The 18,577-nt window shown below is 38.3% G+C and overlaps 1 protein-coding gene across 1 annotated transcript in view; it reads left to right on the top strand.

Annotated features, from left to right (window-relative positions):
- Positions 1-17,891, top strand: part of nlgn4xa (neuroligin 4 X-linked a) — a 109,798-nt gene extending 91,907 nt beyond the window's left edge. The window contains exons 6-7 of the mRNA XM_042404183.1: positions 6,218-7,007; positions 16,463-17,891. Of these exons, the coding sequence (XP_042260117.1) occupies positions 6,218-7,007; positions 16,463-17,357 (1,685 nt within the window). The 3' untranslated portion in view covers positions 17,358-17,891. The remainder of the gene's footprint in view (positions 1-6,217; positions 7,008-16,462) is intronic.
- The last annotated feature ends 686 nt before the right edge of the window (positions 17,892-18,577 follow it).

Genomic DNA, 18,577 nt, shown 5'->3' with positions numbered 1-18,577 from the left:
ATTCAAAACACTACTGAAAACCTGCTACTACATGAATAATGGTGCTTATGGTTTTCCACTAGAACAACCTCTTGACATGATGATGAACACAACATAAAGACACAACACATGTATACATTTTCAAAATGTAATGTAATGTTTTCAAAAATTCTTCAAGTACAGTAGTTAATAAACTGAAATTGAGTGAAAAAGTAAATGTATTTTAAAAACATCTAACCGATAAAGAACGTAGTACACAGTGGAATTTAGATAAAGAAAGAAATCACATTTATTCTGCCACAGGTCTCTGTGGATCGATTGTTCCAAAACAAGTGAACTGACCCATGGCCCTGTTAGCCATATATCTATCCTGAGGTTCTGATAGGTGTGTCAACAGTTCTGACTCTCAGTGTTTCCAGCTGGGGTCAATTGCGTTCCAGCTGTAATGATATTGAATGCCAGTGCTTTTTAAATCAGCATGAGTGAAAACAGGGGAATAGTGTTTGTGGTTTTGGGAAATGGGTCTGTCTTTTGGTAGACTAGTGCAGTTCCTGTTCAAAACGCACCTGTTTGGAACAGGACAATTTCTAAATACCTAGAGAGAACAGTGCCCATCACCTTAAACACCTCTCATGCAGACTATAGGTAGATGCTACAATTTACTGATGCTCCCTGAACACCTCAGATACAAGCTATCAATAGACACTACAATTTATTGATTTTACCAGTTTACAGTTTAGAGTTGAGTGAAGTTGATCGGATGAACTGTAGCGCCTGTTCAAAACGTGCCTGAGACATCCTGCACTATGTCTTGAACACACATAAGTTCCAACACATGAGGAACGGGATGGAGCTTAACTTAAAACTTTTTCAATTTATTCTCTACGGTAGTTCTTATCGCTACTACTACTACTACACTACTAATGCAAGGAATACAGGAAATGATGTCATGTTGCAGATCACACCTTGCAAATTGACAATTTGGTTAAACAGGCCACTGGTTTATAAAATCCAATGGGAACGCAAGGCAGAAACTAGCACCAAAGCCCCACAGGCTATTAAAAATTCAGATTATGGAAGCTCAAGGTTATGGGTTATCAAAATCCCTGCAAAATGTGTCTTGTTTTCAGATTTTTCGCCTGTTTATTTCCTGTTTTAACAGATAGTGTTTGGGTACAAGACAGGAATAATAATAAATGAACCACCACAAAACCATATGCAAACAAAGACCAGAGGCACAAACACCACTTGAGTAGCAGGAAGAATACACTGGATCATTTTAGTAGTATGAGTTATTCAAATAGCCCCCTTTGTTGCTTTTCATCCGATAATCATGGCATCTTATTTGATCGCCACATGCAGAGAAATAAGTGTTCATTCAAGTGTGTATCCTGCCTTAGCCTTGAAACATCTCTTTGGCCATACGCATTGCAGGAGAAGAGATGGGCATGGGAACAGATTCCAGATTAACATACTGTATTTACATCTTTATTTATATGTATTATTAATGGGTATTTTAAAACATAACAGCAAAAAGGTCATTCTTGTAGTTTTCCTCAGGGTTTTCACCGAGCTCTCGGCTTTCACAAATGAATAGTTCCTTCCAAAATAAATTTATACACCCGGCGTGTAACATCACCTGACCCATCTGTCAGAAAAAAGGAGGATTTGGAGGACTGGATCTCAAAAAAAGTGTTGCTGCAGTGCCCTGGCCATTTTCCACCCTGCATGGAACAAATACAGGCTTTGTGAAAGATGTACCTTCCCACAAAATCAACATTTTTATCTGTTGTTTTTATCTGGTAGAAGTTCATTGAGTTTACTTATTTCTTTTTGCTCTTGTGGTCTTATGTTGCAGTTATTAGGGATGTTCCATTTATTTTCTTTCATTTTGTACTCATTTTGCAGGGAATAGGAATGCTTACTTTACTTTTAGATAAAAGTCTTGATGGGCAGCAATTGTGGCTGAGAGTTGACAAACACATTTTCTTTTTTAATTGGTGAAATAGCGTGACAAAAAAAAAGAGTGACATAGAAGATACAAAATAGACATACAGACAATAACATAAAGCTGTTACGATGATGTATGTGATGATATGATAAGCGTGAGGGAGTAGAGATTAGATTAAGTAGGGTATGTGTGGGTAATGTGTGTGTGTGTGTGCATGTCTGGGTGTTTGTATGAGAGGCAGTGATATTTATCTGTGTTTAATGGTGTGTGGAGTAAGGAGTATAGCATGTTTGGCAGAGAGAAAGAAAGAGACAATATATGTATGTATATGTAATAATTATTATTATATTAGGATGGAGTCTGTCCGCTAAGGAGTGACATTCTTAATTTTCTTTGATTGTTTATTTGTTTTGGGGTTTTTTTTTGTTTGTTTGTTTGCCAACACTGTCTGGCCCCATACCCCACTGCTATTGGTTGGCAGTAACAATGTAATTATTACAATTACAGCAAATGGAAATTAAAAAAAGTAATAGCAATTCTATAAATCAATAGGCAGTATGTATGTGTAAGCAAAGAGAGAAAAAACAAACATATCTATATCTATAAAGAATAAATAAAGCAAAGCAAAGGAAAAAAAAAAAGAAATAAGTGTATGCGTGTGTAGGTGTGTGAGTACAACGTGCCATGGGTGTGTGTCACCAAGTCGATGTGTTGTGTGTGGAAATGTGGGAATGTGGGAATATGTGCGGCACTAGTCCAGCCCCATCAAGGACAAGAATGGGGACCATTTGTCACTGTGATGTTGCTGTTATTGTAAGCAGTGATTTCTTTTCCATAGATATGTATTCTGAAAGGAGGTTGGTCCAATGGTTAATATTCATTGAATTTTTTGATTTCCAGTTTAAGAGAATTGTTTTCTTGGCGACAGTTAGAGAAATGAGCAGGCTGTTCTTGTATTTGTTTGGTATGTTGATTTCTGAAGTGTCTCCTAGCAGACAGACAGAGCTGTGGGGATGGAAGGATTCTACAGTCCAAGATGATGGAGAGTTTTTGTGTTACAGAAACCCAAAAAGAGTAAACCAGTTGGCAGGCCCAGAGAGTGTGAAAATAATTATCTGTTGTGCCTATTGTTCATTGTGAACAGGTGTCAGTGTTTACCAGTCTCATTTGTACATTTTACACTGAGTAATGTGTATTATGTGGATGATTTTGTATTGAATTAGCTGTAGATTTGTTTTGGGCATCATAGCAAAAATATTTTTATTTATATCAATCCAGAAGTCAGTTGAGGGAGAGATGGTTAGATCAGTGTTCCAGCCAGCTGCTGGGACTGTTACAGAATTATTGGAGGTAAATAAGTGTCTGAGTTTTGAGGTTAGTTTATTTAAATTTGTAAATTGATTTTGGAGGGTTCAAGTGAGTTATAAGTTATGTTAATTTTTGTTTTGATTGTGGATTTAAGTTGTAGGTAGGGATGTTGTTTGATGGTTGTGTTGAAGAAAGGTAAATCTGAGAGTGAGATGTTTTTTTTGTAATATTGTTGTGCCAAGTCTATCCATTGGATATTATGGTTGGTTTTATGTATCCATTTAGCAAGGTATTGTATTTGATTTGCTAGATATAGAAGAAGAGCAAGAGAGCGTTACACAAACACTATTTGACCTATGAAGCATTCTTAGTGATGTATAATACATCACTTGTCAGGTAATCCTCCTTTTCCCACTCGCTGCTGTAAATTGGAGCTTTGTTGTTGTAAAGCTTCGATGAGGACAAGAGTATGATCAGCTTGTACACCAGCAAATGTGTCTTTATGTATAGTTTTGACGTTAACATCTGATTTGAAGTTTAACTGATTCCCCACATCTGAATAACAGCAGCAAAAGCTCGTATGCTGCTAACCAGCCTTGTGGGAAATGTCTGCTGTGTGCTCAAAACATACTTTTCAAGTCGGCCTGGTTGAGTCACCACCACTGTGTGTTTGCATGAATATAAATAGCACTCTCTGAAACAAAAAAATTATATATATATATGTATATATATATATATATATATATATATTTATATGTACATACACACATAACAATCCACTAGGAACAGTGCTCCTAGTGGATTGTGGCCTACTTGCTGATTGGCAGTGAAGCTGTGCTACCAATATTCCAGAATACTGCCTAAGGTATTGCTGCTATATAAACAGCAAATGTCTTTCATGTTCTGTTTGTTCATTAGGGACACATAGATGTAATGTCAAAATTCTGAGCCATCCTTTTATTTGTCTTGAAATGTTTTTATATAGCCATGAAAAGAGATAGAGCTTGAATTCTGTGTGACTGGGCTGCTCATAATGATGTTTGTAGATTGGATTACTTATCAATATGTATTTAAAATAAAAAAACATATACTTACCGAAGTAGAGGATGCACCAATCTCATCCATTAGATTAGTATTGACCCTGATATTGATATTATTAAGCTGACTGGATATCTGCCAAATGTGACCAATCCACATTAATACAATTTTTCTGTTATGTTACATTCATTTGCTGCGACAAGCTAACATTGATGCGTAAAGCCACTACTCACATTGAAAGCATTTTAATGTAAAGGCAGTGGTAGGCCTTTACTGTGAAACAGGAATTGGTGACAACGACATTCATGGTTAGCTAACATTAAAGATTTAACCCCATATAAAGCAGTTTTTATCAAATTAGATTTTGACTATTTCTGCACTTTTTGTAGGTTGTTTTGATATTTTGGGCGGATAAAATAGTTTTCATTACATGTTTGAAAATTCATGTTTTTTTTCCGCTCCAGTGTAAACATCCTCTCTGTAAATTGTATGTCATGTGCTCATTTTTGAGGAAAAAAAACTGCTCTCAAAATGGAGAAATATACAGTATATTGATGTATCTATCACCAGTCAGATTGCCGTTATAGACTACATCAATGAAGAACTTGTTTTCATTCAGAAATACAAATGGTTTCATTTTTAACTGTATTTTCTTAAAACAATTTTTAATCACTTGGGCATTATTTTTGACTGCAATAAGAGATGACTAATTATGATTTGTGTTTGACTTTAAATTTGAGAACAAGCAGATCACTGGTATCAAATTGGTATTTGCTATCATCATGGGTATCATCAGGTATCCCAAATTTGGGTATCAGAGAAAAAGTCAGATTATCATATACCAGGATTACAGTCCTGTCATTTAAAAAAAATAAAATTAAAAAACAATATTTAAATTCACTTTTGTGTTTTTACCCAATGTTTACTGCTTTTCACTTTGTCCTAAAAAGTTGGAATAAATAATAAAATAGATGGTTTGAAAATAAATGGTTTAGAATTAAAAAAAAAAAAAATCAGTGTATGTGGATGATGTTAATTTTCAAATTCAATCAAGTGTTGCTACTGTCTCTGCATTAGTTGAGGAACTGAATAATTATTCAGCTATTTCTGGGCAGAAACCTAACAATGATAAATGTATTGTGTTACAAATTGGATCTCTGAAGGGGACAAATTTTGAGCTCTGTTGCATCCCAAGAGAAATGGAACATATTACAAAATGTTTTTTTTGATAAAAAGCTACAAATGGTTGACAGAAAATTAAATGCCTGGAAAACCACTCACCCAATCTTGTAGGGGAAAATAACAGTGATAAACTCTTAATCTCTTGGTAATTCTTCAGTTTACATATATGTCACTACCTACCTCAAGAGATGAGATGTGTAAAAAATATAAACAAAGTGTATTCAAGTTCTTATGGGGTGGTAAATCTGAAAAGATTAAAACAGCCTACCTATATAATGATTATAAACAAAGTGGACTCAAATTCTTCAATAGTAAGACACTTTGCATTATACTTATACCTAAATTTGTTTTTGTTTTTTTTTCTCAGCAACGGTATTGATGCCTGTTCATCCTTTGTTCCATAAGAAATCTATCCTTACATCCAGTTAACTGCTTTTCAGTTTACTATGATAAAGAGAAAGTCATTCTTACAATTATCACAATTTTTAGAGGATGTCATAGTCAGCTGGTTGCAACACCATTTTCACCAACCAGAATCCAGTTATGAAATCCAAAACCAAGTGTTATGGTACAATAGAAACATACTAAATAAGGATCAGCCTTTGTTTATTAAACAACTGTTTGAAAAAGGAATATTATATATAAATAGTCTTTTGAATAGTAAAGGAGAAATCGTGTCTATGATGACTTGAAGCATGAACTCTTTGCTGCCAGCATCTCTGTGTGTGTTTGTTTCACTAATACCAGCTCCAATCTCAGATCTGTTCCAGAAAGCCATCATCCAGAGTGGCACAGCACTGTCCAGCTGGGCGGTCAACTACCAGCCTGCCAAGTACACGCGAGCCCTGGCTGAGAAGGTGGGCTGTAACATGCTGGACACCATTGACCTGGTGGAGTGCCTGCAGAACAAGAACTACAAGGAGCTGATCGAGCAGTACATCACCCCGGCAAAGTACCACATTGCTTTCGGCCCTGTGATTGATGGCGACGTGATCCCGGATGACCCCCAGATCCTCATGGAGCAAGGGGAGTTCCTCAACTACGACATCATGCTGGGGGTCAATCAGGGCGAGGGATTCAAGTTCGTAGATGGCATCGTGGACAGCGAGGACGGGGTGTCCGCCAATGATTTTGACTTTGCTGTGTCGGACTTTGTCGATCACCTGTATGGCTACCCAGAGGGCAAGGACACTCTGCGCGAAACCATCAAATTCATGTACACGGACTGGGCAGACAAGGAGAACCCAGAAACCCGGCGCAAGACCCTGGTGGCTCTGTTCACTGACCACCAGTGGGTGGCGCCAGCAGTGGCTACAGCTGACCTCCACGCCCAGTATGGCTCCCCCACCTACTTCTATGCTTTCTACCACCACTGTCAAAGCGACATGAAGCCCAGCTGGGCCGATTCAGCCCATGGTGATGAGGTACCATATGTGTTTGGAATCCCTATGATCGGTCCCACAGATCTCTTCAACTGCAACTTCTCCAAGAATGATGTGATGCTGAGTGCTGTCGTCATGACCTACTGGACTAACTTTGCTAAAACAGGGTGAGTGTTCTTCTCTTTTCTCCTTTGCTTTGTTTGGGTTTTCATGCATTTTTATTTATGTTACTTTGAGAATCTATTCTGACAATATTGGATGCCTATCATCAAAAATCACCTTCTTCCAGGTGTCATGACACTGTCTGTTGACAATATACATCCATATTTAGCTGAAAAGTAATTTAAAAAGGTGCTTTTTTATATTTTCAGACCTTACCCCATAATTATCATGTTCAGACATTTCTTATGTATCAAAATTAATCCAGAGATTGTTGTCTGTTCATCTCTGGTTCAAGGTTCATAAAACTGTAGATAAAACCAAGATATAGCTATATTTCACTATGAAAACTGTTTAAAACAAGAGTAAAACAACTCTTCAACAGTATGAAGAATTTTAAATTGAATTAAAATCTGACTGTATGACCTCTTTAAGAATTTCTGGTTGCGCTGTCATATACTCAATATTTTGCCCCCCTCATGTATGTTAATGGAGTGGACAAATATCAGGAACACTTCAATATAACACACTCCAGTATACCACCACCACCCACTACAACCTCAATAACAAACATAAAGTAGAATTATCAAGGTGATAATTCTACTTTGACAGTGTCAACAAAAACTGAAAATGTATAAGCTTCCCAAAAGTAGAATTTAATGCAGAGCTGTTGTATTGGATTGCATTAGAATGCACAGGTGCTCCTGATAAAGTGCTCAGTGAGTGTATGTCCAGAGGGATAAAACAGAGAGTTTTACCTTTGAGTTGGAGTCTCACTGGTACTCTGGTGCAACTTTGAAATGGAGACATTTTTCCAAATTACCTCAAACATATGTTTGATGTTTCTGAACTCACTTTTCTTGTTCCTTAGTGGCTGATATGTATTCTGATGCTGATGATGCAACATTGGCTGATACTTTGATCTGGCTGCTTATCAGTTTAGCACCAGCTTATCAGTCTAACTCTACTTCAAGTGTCTGTAACTAAACAGGAACTGCTGGTAGCTGATGCAGCATGTTGCAGATCTGCCAACATTTCAAAACCTTCAGGAAGGAAGAAACTGTCCAATGTATTGAACTTCAGATCTCAATAGTTGCCGTGCATATGACAGATGCCAAGATTAAGCGTGTTAAATCTGCTTCTTACAATTTAAACCACCTTTCAAGCCTACAGAGAGTGTTTGATACTCCAAAGATATACTTTGGGTGGTGTGTCAACAAAAAGTTTAGTTATGATTTAATGTTTTAATGATTAACTCACTAGTCGAAGAGATCAAGTGGAGGTTAATAAAACAAGTCAAATCCTCCCCTGGTACTGCGGCAGTGTTGGATTTGATGAGAGGATTTGCTGGCTGTTTATATTTGGATCACGTTTTTGTTTCACGCACCTTGAGATTAGGTATCAGGGTGTTTGAAGCCCAGTCATACTGAAAATTCACTTTCAGGTGAATAAATAAAGTGTTGATCAGCTTCATAGGCTATACCTTTCACTCCCCTGCTCTCTGTTTGGCTCCCATCCAGTTGATGCCTGATCAGCGGGGAATTGGCTGCCATATAGACATTTTGGGAAGGCTCTTTTCTCTCACTATTTTTTTTAGTGTACTTCTAATAAAGCAGTGACTGAAAGCAAATTCATCACTGCAATTGTGGCCATTTTTCAACAAGTCTCCCACGCTCTTTGTGTTGTTGTTGTTATTCTATACACAGAAATGCAGGCAACCGCTGAAAGACTCTATATTTACAATGTATAACCATTTCTATTTTAATGCCATCAAAATATAAGGCTGTCATACTCAAATTGATCTGACTATATGGAAACTCACTAGGTGGTGGGATCATGACCATTTTGGAAGCCAAAAGCTTAAACAATTAGACAAACGGATTATTATTGTTTGACACAAAAACAATGGGGAATGCCATGGGATTTATACATCAAAATCAGAGTCTAGTATACCAGAGCATTATATCCACTTTGGCTTGGAGACAATGAACACTGAAATATGTTTTTGTTGCTGTAATCATTCCTTCTGTTCATACTGACCATTAGAAGATCCCTTCATAATGCACTTACAATGGAAGTGATGGGAGCCAAAGTCCACAGTCCTCCTTCTGTGCAAAAACATATTTAAAAGTTTATCTGAAGCTAATATGAAGCTTTAGTCATCCAAATGAGTCAAATCAAGTGGATATCTTTCAATGTTACAGTCTTTTTAGTGCCAAAGTCCCTCTTTTTGATACTATACGTCCACCGCAACTCAACAGGGAAAAACTGTCCGCGGAAACACAAAGAGGGAATTTGATGCTAAAAAGACTGTAAATGTGGCAGATATCCACTTGATATGACTAACTCAGACTGCTGAAGCCTTATATAAGCTTCAGGCAAACTTTTAAATGCATTTTTGCACAAAATGACTGTGTGGACACACTGTGGATTTTGGCCCCCGTCACTTACATTGAAAACACATTTGAAAAGGATCTTTTAATAGCCAGTATGAACAGAAGGAATGATTACAGTGAGGAAAATCTCTTTCACTGTTCATATGGACCCCTGACTGTGAAAAATTGTGAACCTATCCTTTAAACTAATGGAAGTGTAAAGGCCAAGGAATTGAATGTCACTTCGGCAATATGTAAAAATGTCTTTTTCTTAAAATAGCCATCACAAGTTTCGACACATTAATATTATTTATAGAACCTATTTTACACCAGACAGACTTCACAGGGTGAACAATAATTTTTCAAAAGGTGTAAAATTGAGACAAGGTCCCTCATACATATGGTATGTTTTGGAATTGTGTGAAACCAATATTTGGTATTTATCAGAGACACAACAAAGAATATTACAGGGGTTGATATATCTTGCTTACCCAGACATATCCTTCCAGGAGACACATCAATATTACCCTTTCAAGGCATAAAGTGTGATTTATTAAAAATGGCCCTGGCTGTAAACCACTGTTGGTGCAACAGTTGATAACATCATTGATGCTGGATATGGATTTTTAAATGCAATTTGTTAGGTATCACATTTTCACAATACTGCTAATCAAAATTTTCAATAAAGATAATTTTGAGGTCTCTGGACTTTGAAGGATGTGGGCTTGTACCAGACAGCAATGGTAGAAAGGAGGCATTGCATGAGGGGAAATGAAGGATCTGGTGTTTTGAGGGCTTGACGCACACTAGAGCTAAGTTCCTACATGCCTTATTGACAGGACTGGTATGTAGGATCAAAAACTCTTGACTTAAGAAACCAAAGAGTCCTGAACACTGTCGATAAAATTTGCTCACTTTATGAACAATGTTTCAGTCCTCAGACCTTCATCAGGGCAGGGTCTCACATAGGAAATTAGCTAGCAGAGGTAGGAAGCACAACTGCACCTGATTGTGACTGATTAAGCTGTTTGTCTCTGCTTTTCTTATCTTTCTCTAACTTGTATATTTAAGATTTAAAAAGTCATACAGCAGTCTATAAAAGCAGCTTTTTCACAAACATTTACAGCTGTTCTGGTGTCAGTTGGCACAAGGTAACACTGAATACATTACAGCTCATCCGAGTACATGAAAGCATCTGTTCTACCACTCTGGTGACACGTATTTCATCTGTGAATTCTCAGTTTTCATACACCTGTCAGACTGAGAGGAGGAGTACAGAATAGTAGTACCTCAATCTATGGCAAGAGTCACTGCTATTATCAACAGATTGGATGCTTGATGGAAACATATGTAAGCAAAGCATGTATTTTGCAGTTCAGTGAGCATAGAAGGCCTCGAACGTTGTCTTTTTCAAGGCAAATTCAGGAGCGGAGAAGTGGCATATTGTTCCAGCATATGTTAGTGCTGAGATGACAGGCCTTAAGTGAAACCCCACCACATGCTAGCAGTGCCTTATGTATGGCTCCATATGTAGCCACCAGTTGGAGGGCAGACCTTGTATTATAAAATGTAACCTTTCTAATGAGAGAATTACATTAGACTAAGGCACAGGTGGAGCAGTGAGCATTTTGATCCCAAAAAGTTGGCAACAACTACTCTTCCTTTGGTCTATATTAACAAAATGCACTATTACAGTATTATAATGTCACGGTTAATTGGGTTTATCATGTTTAATTGTCAGCCACAGAGGCTGCTGTTTAGCAAAAGGTTATAGTTTTGTAGGATATGCATAGTCTGTGGTGCCTTTATTAATAACTGAGCTTACATTTCTAGCTTTAAAAAATATTCAAGATATGGCAAAATAAAGGTCCACTTCCACTGGTGGAAAATTTCTGCAGGTTCAGCTAGAGAAACTGAGGTCTAAGTTTAGTTCCTCTGTCTGATTTTGAAATCTTGTGAGTGTTGAGTTGTTGTCTACATTAGCTAAATATTCAGCCACGACAAAGTTGGAGAGAGCAGTGCTGGGAGGAGTTTGTTGTGTTGGAGTACAGAAAGTATAGCTTAGTGTTATCTAAAAGATTTTCAAAGTCATGGCTGAATATTCAGCTGATTTCGACAATAAGTCAACTCTCACAAGAATTCAGAATGAGACTTCTCCTTGAGCGCGTCTTGGTTAGACACAATGACAAACAGACTGGATCAAGCGAAAGGTAAAGAAAAAAGTTTTATTTCTCTGTGTGGTCCCTTTCCATAATGTTGTCAGACACTAATAATAACAATCTGAGCCAGTCATTGACAAAAACAAGCACTTTTATTGGACGGACATTGATGGGGCGACTGCAGCGCTCTCTTCAAAATTGTTGTCCCCATTAGTCACTTAGACACAAAATGGTTGAAGTGATCAGTCAAAATACTGCTTGTTCCAAGCTATGTGTTGTTTCATTGAATTGTGTTGCTATGGAAACAGCTTGGGTCCAAGATCACCTGCTGCTAACTGATTATAGCAAACAATGCAACAACAAGAGCCATTTATAAAGTCAGTTATTCTGTTTAGAGCAGTGAAATCATCTGTAGGATTTGAACTGAACAAGTAGATCAGATTTGTGTGTCTTTATTTGTGTGTGATCAGTGTGAGGACAAATTTCAGTAGTGAGGACATTTCTGCATTGTGATTTTAGCCTGTCCTCACAACTTCAGAGGACTGTTTGAAGGTTAACCCTTGGTTTTACAGGTAAAGGACAGATTCACAAATTCAACTGTGTCATAAAATAACAGTCAGGTGCCCATATGAACATTGAAAGAGGTTTTCCTTACTGTAATCATTCCTCCTCTTCAAAAGATCTTCAGATGTGCTGTCCACACAGTCATTTTGTGCAAAAATGCATTTAAAACTTGATCCGAAGATTATATGAGGCTTCAGCGGTCTGAGTTAGTCATACAGATTGCACTAATGCCACGGTGGCAGTAAAGGGGGTGAAATAATTTATCCAGGAGTAGCTGCAGTGCGCACCAACAACCACCTGGTGACACATGTGAGCAGTTCATGCCAGGCAAGCAGACGCGACAGGGAACAGAGAAACGCCATGAAACTTTCTGGGAATTAGTCACAACACTGTGATATATATATATTTTTTTTGCCGGGCCTATATAGTAGGCACAGTCTTAATTTCATAATGGACATTTGTGATATGATATTTAAACCAACCATCTGTCAACAAAGTTTAGACCTCAATATCTGAAACATGGAAATTTGTCCCCCCTCCCAATATCTATAATTGACTGGAAATCAGATTCCCCCAGAAGCTGAAAGAAAACTGATTTGTTCTCCTCAGTATTCAGAGTTAAACTGACTCCAAAATACAATGGATGTGTATCATTCACAGAAAACTTGCTGCCTCTCATTTGTGTTCATGTTCAATAACAGTGAAAAGCAGCTGTGAGCATGGTGCCAAAGCTTTGGGTCCATCCTGTAGGTCCTGTGGGCTGCCAAGTGCTGCTTCAGTCAGAATATTCTGAGCATAGCCCTGCATATTTCTGTTCCTCAAAACTGGTATTTTAATGTAACAGAGCAGAACTTAATGTGGAGCATTGGAGGGACGGGGAGAAATATGGTGCTGCACATGACAAGACACATACAGGCTGTGGATATACTATTATAAGATCAGTAAAGTTATTTTTACAGTGAGTGGAGTGGTGTCTGCAGCTGTCTCCAGTGTTTATAACGATAAGTGCATCTTTAAATTGAGAGTGATGTGTGCATTTATGCACATGGCACAGCAGCGGTAACTTCATTAACACCAGATTGGTCAGGATCTGACGGTAATTAATGTTCTGTGTTCTGCTACACATCTACAAGGTCAGCTATTCCAGCTTTATACAGTGGAATTGTTTGTAAGAAAGCAGCCCTTATGGATGAATCCTGAGCTCCATCAGAGCTGTAAGGACTTTTTTTATTTTAAGTAGCTAAAAGTCCGAGATAAGCCTTCTACCTTCTCATAGCTTCAGTTGGACATTAGAGGAATAAGAAAATAAATCAGACAAGAGAGGACAATGATAAGATCTCTTAGGGATCATACTTCTCAGATTTGTCTCATGAGAGTCTCAGACTCATCTCACGTTCTTTTCTTTACTATAACCAGCCTCTCTATTTGAGGGGTTACTATTTGCAATGGAAACCAAAACCAGAAAAGTAAAGCGAGTAGAGTTGAGCTGAGTCAGTACCATGTAGTGGAAAAATGGCTTAGACCCTCTCCTCTAACGACCCCGCGCTACCACAGCTAGAGAAGTTGGCTGTCACATGGAAATGATAATGCTGTAAGCTATACAAATGCAAACCAGCCAATTAAAGTAATAGGGGAACTGTGATTCCTGTTCTACTTTTAAGAGCTCCAAATATTTCCAATGTGGAAAACCAAAAGTCAAGTTTACTAATTTAATTTGGTTCATGTTTGTTTTTTTTTTGGTTTTTTTTATATTGCAGGGGCTGGATATACTCTTTTTCTAAAAGGCACTCACTCTATTTTAAAGGAATATAGTAATCATGCATAAGCAAAGGGGTTCTGATATTTACATGCATTTTTCACTTCCCAAGCTCTCCACTAGCCGACTATAAATTAATAATTGTTTTTCTCTTTAGAGTGAATACCATTGATAAAGTGTTTTTCATTTGTTCCGTCAATATTCAGTGTTAAACTGACTCCAAAACGCTCTGGATGTGTATCATTCACAGAAAACTTCCTGCATCTCGGCATCACGTTTCACTCAGTGAAACTCCTATTTAATAAATCAGCAGTTGTAAAAATGTGTTGTTAAGTCAGACAAGCATTATCTGGGAAACATCACGTTTATTCACTTTACATGGAGGTAAAATTAATACCAAATTTTGTTAAATGTTCGCAGAATGAGTTAGTGTCTGTTTATGAGAAGTCATAAATGATCTTTTAGAAGGAGTAGAAGTTACTAGTAAGCTCAGCTTCATTAAATTTAACAATGTGTTAACAGAGGTTTTCCTCCGACTGTAGGAAACAGTTGAAGATGGTGATATTTAACTCATAAAATGTTTACTGTTACATATGTTTTGAATGCAGGACTTTTACTTTAATGAAGTTGTTTGACAACATGATACTGAATGTCACAAACTGAATTGGCTCACAGGACAGTAATCCTTGTTCAGCATGATGCTAACAACATATTAATACAATGGGAAATCCCATAGAAAAATGGAAAAGCTAGCAGAGTTAGCGTATTTAACTTCAAAAAATTACTAGATATGTACACAAAACGGTCTTTATGGACTGTTTTGTTTCCTGCTGACAGGATTCAAGTACTTTACTGCCACCTAGCATCTATTTAGTGAACTGCTCTCTTTTACTGCCGTGACAGCACTGTGGTAATGCAGCATAAAGCAGACAAATGAAACAGGTGCCATCTGTATCACGTGGATATCTTCCACATTTACAGTCTTTTTAGCATCAAATTCCCTCTTTGTGTTTCCTTGGACAGCGTTTCCTTGTTGAGCTGCGTTAGAAATAAAGTAGCAAAAAGAGAGACTTTGGCACTAAAAAGACTGTAATGTTGAAAGATATCTACTTAATTTGACTCATTTGGACAGCTGAAGCTTCATTTTAGGTTCAGATAAACTTTTAAATACATTTTCGCACAGAAGGAGGACTGTGGAGGAGGAATGATTACAGCAAGATAAACATGTTTCACTGTTCATTTGAGCTTCTGACTGTTGTTTTAAAACAAGCTTGAAAAATTGTGAACCTGTCCTTAAGGTTAGAATTAGTTGTGTGTATGTGTGTGTTTGTATGTGTTTGTGCCTAAACATTTGCTTTGATATGCAGTGGCCTCATAATCAAACTGAACTATCATTTTGTTTTAACATTTTTGTCTAACAGACTGTAATATTAGTCACAGACATCAGTATCTCCCAAAGCCTCAAACAAAGAATAACATACTGTAAAAGCCATGTCATGACTCTGTCCTCTCTGATGGAGATGGCTTATTGTACATCATGTGCACAGAAATTAAAATTGCATTTCAATATTGGCAGCCCTGGACATTAGAGGCTGTAGATTAGCTACATAAAGCAACATTAGTGAATACAACCTTCTCACACAAACACTTTACAATACATGAAACTTTTGTCGAATACAGCATACAGAAAATCTCCATAGGAACTAGAGCTAAATGTCAACAAAAGTTGTAAGCACACATCCATAACACATCCCTATTCCTGTGTTTGTAATGGATTGAACCCACATGACAATGCACATACCCATAACCACACAGAACCTTTTCAGGCACACAAATACACAAACACACCCTCACTGACTGTCTCTCATACAGAGGCAGGAGTTCATCAGTGTTCCTTAGTGGCCCCCAAGATGCAATGCGTGACTCAAGATGAGTCCTTCCTATTCAGTATTCAGATATACACCCACCCACCACCACTCAAACACCCACCAACACACACAAACACTCCAGTGTGTCGGCTCCAAGGTTGTTGTCTAGCCTTCACTCCCCCTTACCTCTCCAAAGTTAATGAAATCTCTCCCACAAAGCCGCTAGAGAGGCAGCTCTATTCCAAACTGCAAAAAATAATACACAGACTAAGACTGAATATTAAGAAAATGTGACAACAGACCTGGAAACGTGTCATTGGTGTATGAAAGACTCAGAACATTTTGTCTGCTCATGCATTCAAATTCTGAGTCACCTCCAAACGCATTAGCTTTGAACAGAGGGAGCAGAAAAATAGAGTAATGACTCATCTGGAAATGTCACAAATTAGTGCTAAGTGAATCTAATGGACAGTTACATTGTTGAATTGTATTATCATGCTGCTTTAAAATGATTTGAAGCAAAAGCCAATTTAAAGAGTCACATAAAAATCTACTTTTTAAATGTGGTCATTATGTTTTAAATGTTGATGAAGGTGCATGTAATATTTAGCATGCCTCCTGATATCTTTTGTTCATTCAAGCATGTTTAATGTCTCATAACGAATTTCAGTGTGGTATAATGTATTTATTGTCCATTTATTGTCGATTTCATCTTCTCTTGTATATTTTTTTCTCCTTCAGGGACCCAAACCAACCGGTTCCACAGGATACAAAGTTCATCCACACAAAGCCAAACCGGTTTGAAGAGGTAGCCTGGACCAAGTACAACCCTAAGGACCAGCTCTACCTACACATCGGCCTCAAACCTCGAGTTCGAGACCACTACCGCGCCACCAAGGTCGCCTTCTGGCTGGAACTGGTTCCACATCTCCACAACATAAATGAGTTTTTTCAATATGTATCAACCACCACCAAAATACCTCCACAGGACACCACCCCGTACCCCTACACCAAGCGATTCCCAGGCAAAAACAACTGGCCCTCCACTACCCGCCACCCAGGTGTCCCACCTGCTAACACCAAGCAGACCACCGACCAACGCAAGAGTGGCGACCTCACCGATGAGTCAACTGTGGTGATCGAGACCAAGCGGGACTACTCCACCGAGCTGAGTGTCACCATTGCCGTGGGAGCCTCCCTCCTCTTCTTGAATATCTTGGCCTTTGCTGCGCTCTACTATAAAAAAGACAAGCGGCGACACGAGTCCAACCGGCGTGTCCCCACCCCACAGCGCAACTCCGCCCCAACCAACACGCCGTCCACCACCAACGACGTGGCCCACCTGCAGAGCGAGGAGCTGATGTCACTGCAGATGAAGCAGCAGCAGCTGGAGCATGAGCACCACCATGAGTGTGAGTCGCTGCAGGCCCACGACACACTGCGCCTCACCTGCCCACCCGACTACACCCTCACCTTGCGTCGGTCGCCTGACGACATACCCCTGATGACGCCCAGCACCATCACCATGATCCCCAACTCGCTGGCTGGCATGCAGCCTCTGCACAACTTCAACACTTTTGGTGGCAGCCAGAACAGTACCAACTTGCCCCACGGCCACTCCACCACACGGGTATAGCTCCGCTGGGACGGGACGGAGACGGATTCCCTCTGGATCAGCCAGGCCACTTTGCAAAGGCAAATATGAGTGACTGACTGTGTGAAGCACAGACTCCAAAGTCTCAGCAGATGTTATTTTGCTACCATGCCTTCTTGAAAAGTATATACAGTATAAGGTGATTATGAACTCGTGAAAATATAAAAGTGAATGTTACTATAGTAATAACTCTATCTGGAGCTAAGCTTCATGGAAGGTTTTCGAGGAGTTTTACCAAAAGAAAAGGCAACCAGGGGATGACTGTTAATATTCTTACAATACAAAATGAACTGTTTCAGTGTGACAAAGAAGCCTTTGCTGAGGCTTTTGTGCCATAAATACACAATAGGAAGACAGTTGCAACAGTTGTTGAAAAGCAACAATTGAGCGTCTGGAACATCATCTTTTCATCATCCATGCATCAGACACCTGACTTGGGCACAGAATTCTACACCCCAGCCTGAAATGTATTTATGAAAACTTTGTTAAAAAAAAAGGAAAAAAAGGTATATAGTTGTGCGTGGAAATTTAAAAAAAAAAAAAAAAAAAAGATATTAAAAGAGCTCCTTCTATTATTGTTTTTTATTTTGGCTGAGATCTTTTTGGTTTTTCTAGCTTGTGCTTTCTATTGAGGTGCGTGTAAATATATCCGAAACATTATTCATTCTTTTTCCAATTACGACCTGTGTTTCATTATTTTTCACTAAACGACCAAAATGCGAACACAATCTCATCCTCGGAGAGATGCACACTGTGCGTCTGCAGGCCATTATATACACTACTGTCTTGTGCGTTGCTTTGTGTCCACTCTTTAGACATTGCATGTCCAGGAAGAGCTTTACTCTCCATTTTCAGACACGTCTTCTGTCTGAGAATGAGAACTGACTGGATCTCATCACCTGCTATCATCCTGTTATGCTTCCAATAGTTTTCTTTGTGGGCTTTTTTCTGTCTTGCAATCTCAGCACTGCCTGAGCTTACAATGTGACCAGCAATGTATTATTTAGAAATAAAAAAGGCAGTAAATTTTTGTATCAATATTAGTTGGATATGTTTGTAAAGAAATATATGTTAGATATTTCAAATTGTCATATGCTAGCAATATGTAAAGTATTGTGCCAGACTTGTGATATTTTGGGTTACAAAAGCAAGTGAATGAGTGTAAATATTAATGATATTAATTATTATAAAATTACAACAAA

This window comes from Thunnus maccoyii, chromosome 24 (genome assembly GCF_910596095.1).
Source record: "Thunnus maccoyii chromosome 24, fThuMac1.1, whole genome shotgun sequence".
Classification (NCBI taxonomy): domain Eukaryota; kingdom Metazoa; phylum Chordata; class Actinopteri; order Scombriformes; family Scombridae; genus Thunnus; species Thunnus maccoyii.
The sequence above is the reverse complement of the archived record's forward strand: the minus strand, read 5'-3'. Positions and strand labels throughout refer to the sequence as shown.